Raw genomic sequence first — 9,635 nt, 5'->3', positions numbered from 1 at the left:
AAAAAAAAAATTAGAGGGCAGGGAGGCACATGGCAGTGTCCGGTGTGGGGTCAGCCCCCTTAAGTTCTCTCTTAATTCAGGCCTCCCCTCCCCTCTCCTAGAGCACTGCCCTCATCTTTGAACTCATCACTGTTCCCCAGTTTCTCCCCTACATCCCAGTCCAGCCCCAGCCTCTGGAGTTATCTTTCTACACCATGGATCTGATCATAGTACACCTGCTTTGCGGATGTCCAAGCCTCCTCCATGGTCAAGTCCTCCCTTCTTACCCCTTACTGAGGCAGCTGGGGCTTTTCCCAATTTGAGCCCCATCTACCGCTGGCCTCACTGGAGCCATTCTTTGAACTTCATTCATTCATTTGTGTCTTCAACACATGTTTTTATGTTTTTTCAGGACCTACGCTGGCTAGTGCTGTGCTGGGAGCCGCTGGGGACCCCAGGCCCTGGCCGGTCCACGCTTCTCGGCCAGCCTACACAGGCCACCCATACGTGCTCCCTTTTAGGGCCTGAACCTTCAAAGGCTCCTCTCTGAGATATTCCCTGGTTCTGCCTTTCAGATATCACTCCGTGCTCCGAGCTCCACACCCTTTACGGATGTTCGTTGAAGTTATCTATGTGGTGTGCTAATCCATTTCTGAAAAAATAATTTTCTTGGTTCCATTTCCGTCAACGTTTGACAGGCCTCAAGGCCGCCCTACTCTCTGGAGGTCTTGCTTCATCCTCTTATCTTGTACCGAAGGCTTTTGTTTGGGATGTCTGCTCCCACTCAAAGACAGAGAGGCCTTGCTGTCTTTATGTCTGCAGTTTGTGGAGTGAATGAGGGATGCTAAGGGCTGACACCAGCATGAAATGCGATGGGAGAGGTTGGGGACTGTGTGAACGTGAGGAAAGGGAGCCCATCTGCCCCGCCAAGTACATCCCCACTAGTTGGGCAGAGTGAGCCCCCACCACCCCTGCATCCCTGTGAAGTTTAGATAGGGCAGGGCCCCTTTGACCATCTCTCTCAATCTCCGGCTCTCCATTTTCAAGTGAGATGTAATAATATGCGTCCTGTTTACCTCTCAGCCTGTGATGAGAATCGAATGATTAGGGTGTGCTAGCTCACAGGCACCTGTAAATCCCATTGAAATCTGAGGGCCCTATAACTCCTCTAGTGATTCCCAAGCCTCGTGCACCCCACCCGCTCTGTTCATCCTTACTTCCCACGTGTCCCGTTAGCCCTCCGGATGCAGTCAGGCCCATTTCCCCAGGACGCCGGGCAGTAAGCCGCCCCATCCAGCTGGGGTCTGAGGGGCCTGCCTCTAGCCCCACGCCTAAAAGACGTAACCCTCCCCCTATCCCTTTGATACGGCCGTCTTTATTTCCTGGAGTCTGTGCAACATCACTGCCCAATGATGTGTCTGCTTCCACGATTCCCAAAGATACTGAGCTTACTGATACCAGGGCAAGGACCGCACCAGTTCCTCGTCGCCCCCTTCCTCTGCCTTCCCCTCCCTTCCCCCTCACCGCAGCCATGGCGCCCAGCCCAAGAAAGCAGAGCAGAGGTTCCGCAATTCTTTTATAAGATTGTCTGATTAGAGGGTTCAAAGCCCTCTAATCCAAGGCCGGCTTGTGTCTCTAGGGAGGTTGCAGAAAGGCGCCAGAATGTGGATGGCGCGGACAATGTGGGATACTGGAGTCTCGACTGCCGCGCGCCAAGGAAGGGCGTCACCTAGCCAAGCCGGCCCTGGAGTTGAGTGCCCCGCAGCCCGCCCGTCCACCCGCCTGGCCGCTTGCTGGCACCCTGGTGGCCTCGCCGGCTTTGTGCCGGCGTCAGGTGCAAACCCCCAGAGCGCCGGGCGTGCGTGCACGCGCTCCGGAGCGCGCGGAGCCCATTCGTCGCCCTCACCGGGATCTCCTCTAGGATCTCCTCCGGCGCCCAGGGCCGGAGAGTGGGGGAGGGGGGAGGTCGGACACGTAGCCTGCCTCGCAGCAGGGCTCGACTCCACGCGGGAGGGCGGGGGAGCCGGGGACCCGCCGCTCCAGCCCGCTGGCCTTCGAAAGATCCTCCTGGGCCAATGGCAGGCGGGGCGACGCGACCCGATTGGTGCAGGCGCTCTGCTGATCGCTGTGGAAACCCGGGCGGCGGGGAACGCGGGAGGATGTGGAACCCGAGGCGGGGGGAGCCGGAGGGGCGGGCAGAGGAGGTGTCGAGGCCCTGAGCTCCCGGGGAGTTTTTACTGGAGGCAAAAGTCCATAGCAGGCGGGCTGAGGGAGGGGCGGAGGAAGGGGACCGCTTGGGGGCACTGGGAAGCCAGGGATCCTCCGCCAGGAAGGCAGGGACACTCCCGAGCTCAGGCGAGGAGGCTGGGGGAGGGGGCGCGGTGGGAGGAGTAGGAGAAGACAAAAGCCGAAAGCGAAGAGGGCCCGGGCTGCACACACCGGCTGGGAGGCAGCCGTCTGTGCAGCGAGCAGCCGGCGCGGGGAGGCCGCAGTGCAAGGGGCATCACAATCGGCAGGCAGCATGGGGAAGGGAGGGAACCAGGGCGAGGGGGCCGCCGAGCGCGAGGTGTCGGTGCCCACCTTCAGCTGGGAGGAGATTCAGAAGCATAACCTGCGCACCGACAGGTGGCTGGTCATTGACCGCAAGGTTTACAACATCACCAAATGGTCCATCCAGCACCCGGGGGGCCAACGGGTCATCGGGCACTACGCTGGAGAAGATGCAACGGTAAGGGTCTGGGGGCGCCCCAGCCACCCTTCTCTGCTGCAGGCGGAGTCAGGATCCCTGGCTCCCCGGGCGCCAAACAGACCTCCGGCGCTGAATGGAGCTTGGGACGTCCTGTAGGGAAGGAAAGTGCATCTATTGCACTCGTTACACCTCCCCAGTCCTCCTCCTCCTCTGGGCCGACTGGGGTGGAGACCGGATCTGGGACCCGGGGAGGCGGCGCTGCGGTGAAGGTCCCAGCGGTGGAGAACAGGGCAGCATCTACCGCGCGCGCCGGGACCCACGCGTCTTCCCCTTCCTCGGGGTTTGTCCGGAGGCATGGACTCCCCAAGGGGGTCGCTCGGGCCAGCGGCTTTGGCGCCCCCAGCGGGGAAGATGGCCGCCCCCGCACGCCGCTGAAAGGAGCGGGAGCGCAGGCAGCCAGGTGTGGGACTCGGCGCTTGTCCCGCACTCTCCATCCTGACTAGGTGGCGAAAAGGAAAGCTCGTCCCCGGCCGGGGATCGCTCCCGCTGGGACTCTTGTCTAAGAAGTTCCTCAATGGCCGCCTGGGAAAAACCGCCCAGTAGCTCGGGTTCCCACGCTCCAGGGATTATCTAGACTCACCCCAAGCTCGAGCCGGCCTTCTTGGGGACTGGCGTCGGGGATTGGTGGAAGGAGAACTGGCCCGGGGTTTGCAAAGCCCAGGTCGAGTGAGGCCTTGAGCCGGTGGATTTAGCAGCACTAGACTGGCTTGGCAACAGGTCCATCTGCACTCGAGGTTACTCTCGGGCGTTCAACTCAATGGCTCTCTGTTTTTAAATCCTGCCAAAAACGCCCTTCCCTCATCTTGCACTCCTAAAGGTAGTGGGCCTCTCTGGAGCCCATCTTACCCGCACCAAACGCGTGGCCCAGTGATTACCCCGCACCAGCTACCCGCACCGGGGACCCCAGTCTGAAATCCTGGCGTTTATTTAAAGGTGCAGCTGGTATCCCATGGATTCGAATGGGCCAGAGGGAAAAGAACAGAGGCAAGGAGGGAAGAAAGGGCGGCTCTTGGTGATAGTGAATTGGATGCAGAGAAAAAAGGTCTGATGGGATACAGAAATTGGGGAAAGTTAATAGGAGAGAGGCAGAAAGGAGGGATGAACTTGACGTAGATCATTCCACCTGGAGGTCTAGGATCCCGAACTGTTGGTGGGCTTTTGCTCTCTAAGCTGTGTAGGCCCGACTCTTAACTTCCCCACCTCTTACATCTCATGGAGACAGGCCTAGGGGAAGGCCAGACCAGGCCACCATAACCCAAGCTGGACAATGGACAGGTGGTGTGGGCCAGCAGGGCCAGGGTTTATAAGATTGGGAAGGTCAGCGATATTGAAATTCCCTACAGCTTTCAGCCCCATCCTGTTTTACTTGCTAGTGGACATTGCTTAAGCCCAGTGGGTTTGTGATGCTATTTAGAACTTAGGTGGGTATGTTTCACATACCTTCAGCGCTATCTCACCTGGACCTTTCCGTAGCCCAGTGAGGAGGTTGGGTAAAGGTAATTCCTAAGTAAAGGACCTTCTGGATCCTGGCTGGGATCTTTACACTATATGTTGCTGGACTTGGGCTGGTCTGTTTCTGATTTCATAGGTAAATTGTAGAAGGTTCCTGTCCTGTCCAGACCCTCACCAAAAAGTTTCCAGAAGGAAAAGTCGAATACGATGAATTTGGTCTGATTATTCCACATTGTTAAACATATTTTCTTATGTGAATGCTTAGTCTGGCAATTGCCTTGACCTTTCTGGTTTAATTACCATATCAGATTGATTTATTTCTTCCTTGTTCTGGATGTTCTCAGTGCTTACCTGACCTTAACACTGAGTTCCCTCCAAAAATCAGTGCTCACATCTCTCCTAGCAGAGGACTAGGATGACCTACTCTTCCCTGAACTTTTCTCTGTCTCATAAAAATGTAATAGTCTCTTCATTTCTGGTCCTGCTCCAGCGCTTTCTGTATAACTTTCACGGACTATAAATCTGGTATCTTGGATGTTAGTTGCTTTGTTACTCTCATAAGCTAGGGTGGGAGCCAACCTGGGCTGCAAACAGATCTAGAATTCGAGAAAGATGTCATTACTGGGCTCATCCACTAAGTGTTGTCACTTGACTGAGCCCCATCTCCTCATCTATAAGGTACCTGTTTCAATGAGACTGATTTGTGGCAAAGCACCCAGCAACTGTAACCACTAGATGAATGCAGTGGGGTGTTATCAGGCAAACGGGAATAAGAACAAGGATTATGAAACAGCTAGAATGGAAAGTATGCAAAGAGGAATTTGAAGAAAAAATTTAAATCTATGCTAGCTTTATTTGGTGTAGCAACATGTAAAAACAATCCCTGTTCCCAGAGCTTCCTGTCTTCTAAAATAAGACTTTTGGGGCATGAAACACACGAACTGGGAATACAGAATTGAATGATGGTGATGGTGGAGTGAGCAGCTGGGTTCTCTTTGTTTTGTTTTGTTTTTTTAAACTGTCCAGGACCAGGTTGGAAAAAGGTCTTGAGCAGCATGGGGTGGGTGAGGCATATGGAAAGGAGACCTAAAGAGAGAGGCAGGAACAGGCTACTGAAATCCAGAGACCCTTGCCTAGGCTGTTGAGCAAGTGGCTTTGCCCCTTGGGGTGACGGTTTGTCCCCCAGAGCATGGAGAGTGACAATTTATGGACCAGGCACAGTCTGGGGAGGGACTGATCAGAAGACAGGTTGGATTCCCTGGAACATTCCCAGGCAATGTTCTGAACCCGTCACAGTGCAGTCATTCCTAACACAAGGCTGGAAACAGGTCGGAAGTCAAGGTAGCCATTCTTGGGACAATCTCGGAAGTCAAGGAAGCCATTCTCGGGACAATCAGGGGCCTCAATAGGGCATTTTCTTTTTTCTGAAGAGCAAAAGATCCAGGTAGTCAGGATCCATCTCTCTAGAAGGATGCAACTGTTACGTGGTCCTTCCACAGAAGCTAAACCTTGGCCTTGCCTATAATAACACAAGTTGCTTGATTTTTGCAACTTACAAAACACATTCATATGTATCACTTCATTTCATACTCAGATCAGCCCCGTAGACATCTCTCATTGCTCTGAGGTATCAAACCTGGCTCAAGTGGCAGTGCTCAGACTTAAACTCAGGATATGACCTCCAGTCCTCCCAGCTCACCTTCCTTCCCTTCCTGTTTCTACCTCTGATCTCTTCCCTTTGGTACTGCGGTGCCCCTCTTGCCTTTTCCTCGCTGTGGGCAAAAGGAACCCTCACCCACGCCCTAAGAGCGTGTCTGCTTTTTTCACAGCAGTCCCACCACTGCAGAACTGTTCATCTTCAGCAACAATTCATCAAACATTAATTGAGTGTGTCCATGTCTCTGAGCTGGGCCCAGACACAAAGATGAATTATTCACAGACAGAGACCTGAAGCTGTGGGACGTGCTCCCCCTGCTCTCTCTCAAGCTGGGGCTTGGATCTGGACCCTCTGCCTCTAGACATCAGCCCCCTACCCCTAGCCCTTGTCTCAGCAACTGTTCCTGCCTGGTCTGCATTGGTGACCTCTTAGAATCAAGGGAAGGTGAGAAGAGACCAGAGGTTTGTTCCACCTTTCCACCAGCTCCTATGTTGTTCTTGTGAAAATGCAACAGATCTAAAGTGGAACTCTGGCCTCCTTTGCATGGGGCAGGAGGTTTGTAGTATTTAGAGGCAGAGGACCTGGGTTCCAGCCCCAGCTTTATGAATTCCCAGGCGTGGAGGGCAGCTCCATCTCCCCAGCTGAGATCTGGGTGGGAGCCATCCAATTCCTGTGGCTGCAGCCTCAGCATCCCCAGGAAGCAGTTCTGAGATGAAAGTGGTGAATGGCATCAATTTCTTCATGCCCAGGTTGCCTTTGTAGGGGCCTGTCTCCTGTGCAGCCCTGCCTTTCTGCCCTCAGGATAGTGCATGGACCCTGTGTTATGGGGGATGCTCTCACTGCGGGGCTCTTTGGCCACAGAGTGCTGCCCCACCAGCCTCCATTGCTTCTTTCCTTGGAGGGGACATGGCATAGGGGCTTCCTGCCCTGCCTGCATCTCTCTGCTGCAGAAAGGAAGTCAGCGTCCCTGCCTTGCTCTTCATTTCCACTGGAGAACACGAGGGTCCCTCCTGTGCATCTCCACACTCTTAGATCACTTGTTCCATAAAGTTCTGGTCTGCAGGGCTGCCACCTACTGCACTGTATGCCCTGTGCTTGCCCGTGCTGCACTTCCCAAATTCTAGGCAAAGTGCCCAGTTGTGCAGCATTTGATCAGAGATTAGCCTTGCTCCCCAGAGGACATGGGCACAGCCATAAACGAATCCTGGCACCAGGTGCTCAGTGGATGGCGAGCAACTGTGAGTTGTACCCAGAGTGGGGCAGGGGCAGGGAAAATGTCCCTGTGGAGAAGTTGACTGGCATCAGAGCTGGGTGATGGCAGAAGCAGGAACTGGCAAAGAGAGAAGTGTGACATGCGCTTCAGAATCTGGGTGTTCTGACCTCCCCACCTCACACACCTGCCCTGCCGAGGCGGGTGCATCTCTGCTTTCTCCACCTGTTTACCGATCCTTTCTCTTCCCCATGTCCCGGGTCCTCTTCCTGGAAAGTCTCTGGCTTCTCTCCTGTTACACGAGGATAGAGACTGGTTCCAATTCTTGGTCCAAAGACAATGTTTGGGTTGGGCCTCCCTTGCCTTGAATCCTGGTCTGCCTTATACCTGCCAGATATTTCTGTAACCCGGCAGGTGCTGGGAACCTTCTGCCAGCGTGTGAGACACATTTATGGCAATGTGAAGGGAGAGACACAAAATATAATCAACTCTCAGGGAGGAGGACGCTCATGTTGAGGGAAGCCTTTGTATGAACAGCGGGCAATGCTCAAGGTAGCCACATGTGACTCAAACTCTGCTCAGCTCATTCCCGAGTGTGATAGTAGGCAGGTGGCTCTGCCAACCTACGCCTCATTTCTTATCTCTAAAAAGGGACCTGCCTCACGAAGTTTGGTAGATTCCTGGCTGATGTATGCAAGCCAGTCCCATGGCTCCGTGGCTCACCTGCGTCACCTCAGCAGGTGGCAGCTGTAGCAACCACCAGCGTGGGGATGCCGGAGAAGGCTTTTGGTGTTCCAGAGGCAGAAGCCAAGTTGTGTGAAATGCGGAAGAGGACAAGTGTCTGGTCGTGACTGCACAGTGGGAAAGTATGAGATCAGAGTGTGTGCAGCTGTGGGGTCCTGGGTCCATTCATTCCCTCGTGAGCCATCTTATTAGGCCCCATTACAGGCACTGGGTTTATTGCAGCGAACAAGACAGGTGCTCCCAACTGGGGCTTATGCTCCAGCGGGGGACACAGGCCATAAATAAGTGAGTACGTCACGTGGTCTGATGATGAATCTTGATGATTGCTATGAAGATCTAACAGGGCAATGACCCAGGGAAGTCCCAGGGCTGGCAGAGCTCTTTTGGATGTGATGTCGGGAAAAGCCTCTTGGAGGTGATGTTGAGGCTGAGTCCCGAATGGAGGCAGCCCTGGTGTGGAAAGGAGCGTGGTACGTTCAAGGGCGGGCAGATGGACCTGGATTTGATCCTGGCTCTGCCACCTGGAGCCCAGGACTTTGCTTCCTGCGCTCCTGCATCTTCATCTCAAAAGTTGGGTCTTGAGGCCTAAGGGAGTAACATGAACAACACTCCTGGCTCCCTGCCTGGTGCATGCCCATTACCCTTGGGCTCAGGGAAGTGAGGCTGTCCGAGAGCCCTCTGGAAATGGCTGAGGAGCAACCAAGGTCAAGGCAGGGCTCTGTCATCTGTCTGCTCCCTTGGAGCTGGAACCTAGACTGCAGGGTTCGGGTGTGAGGAGGCAGCAGGAGCGGAGATGAGTCTATTTGCAAGCCACGGAGTCTTGCCTTTCAATGAGACAAGAGGAATCCATTAGTTATCAGTCACTGCAGCTGCTTCTCAGGAAACTGCCTTACCAGGGACTTCCTGTTCATTTCTCAAAGGCCGTGGTGTGATGTGAGGAGGACCAATGAAGGAGCTTTTTCAGGCCCAGCCCTGGGCCCTAACTTTGGCAGCTCCTCCGGGCCTCTCCCAGGGCCTTGCTCATTTTGCATAGGCGGGTGAGGCTCTGGTGGGGACTGATCACCCCACCCAGAGCCAGCAAAGCTGGTCACCACTGCAACCCGGGGCTCCTCCCTGCCCGCACCCTGGGCCTCCTCCCTGCCTGCCCCCCGGCCCTCCTCCCTGCCTGCCCCCAGGGCGTTCTCCCTGCCTCCCCAGGGCCCTGGAACAGCACATCTCTTTTCCCTGAAAATACACTTGACCTGATCCTCTGCTACCATCCCTTTTCTGCTCGGCTAGTGGGTCACGGGCATTTTTTAAGAAACCGTGGGCCCAGTTTTCTCCTGCACGAAGTGTTGCTTTGTCAGTCTGTTCTAGACACAAATAGAACAAAGACCGAGCAAAGGACTTGATGCCAGGGATGCAGTAAGGAGATGATGGGAGACTGGCAGTTACCCTTGGGAGATCCTTACGTGTGGGGGTGAAAAGATTTCCAGGAGTGGTTAGCACTTTCTCCACCTTCCCCCGACGCTTTTTTTTTTTTTTTTTTTTTGAGATGGAGTCTCGCTCTGTTGCCCGGCTGGAGTGCAGTGGCACGATCTCGGCTCACTGCAACCTCCACCTCCCTGGCTAAAGCGATTCCCCTGCCTCAACCTCCCAAGTAGCTGGGATTACAGGCGTGTGCCACCACACCTGGCTAATTTTTTTTTTTTTTTTGTATTTTTAGTAGAGACAGGGTTTCACCATGTTGGCCAGGCTGGTCTCAAACTTCTAGCCTCAGACAATCCGCCGCCTCGGCCTCCCAAAGTGCTGGGATTACCGCACCCGGCCCCCTCTTTTTAATTTTGAAATTTTCCCGACATCCA

At 54.6% G+C, this 9,635-nt stretch overlaps 1 protein-coding gene across 1 annotated transcript in view; it reads left to right on the top strand.

Moving 5' to 3' along the window:
• The first annotated feature begins 2,312 nt into the window (after nucleotides 1-2,312).
• FADS2 (fatty acid desaturase 2) overlaps nucleotides 2,313-9,635 on the top strand; it is a 39,153-nt gene continuing 31,830 nt past the window's right edge. The window contains exon 1 of the mRNA XM_054438249.2: nucleotides 2,313-2,707. Within this exon, the coding sequence (XP_054294224.1) occupies nucleotides 2,501-2,707 (207 nt within the window). The 5' untranslated portion in view covers nucleotides 2,313-2,500. The remainder of the gene's footprint in view (nucleotides 2,708-9,635) is intronic.

This window comes from Pongo pygmaeus, chromosome 9 (assembly GCF_028885625.2).
Source record: "Pongo pygmaeus isolate AG05252 chromosome 9, NHGRI_mPonPyg2-v2.0_pri, whole genome shotgun sequence".
In the NCBI taxonomy this organism is placed as follows: domain Eukaryota; kingdom Metazoa; phylum Chordata; class Mammalia; order Primates; family Hominidae; genus Pongo; species Pongo pygmaeus.
The sequence above is the reverse complement of the archived record's forward strand: the minus strand, read 5'-3'. Positions and strand labels throughout refer to the sequence as shown.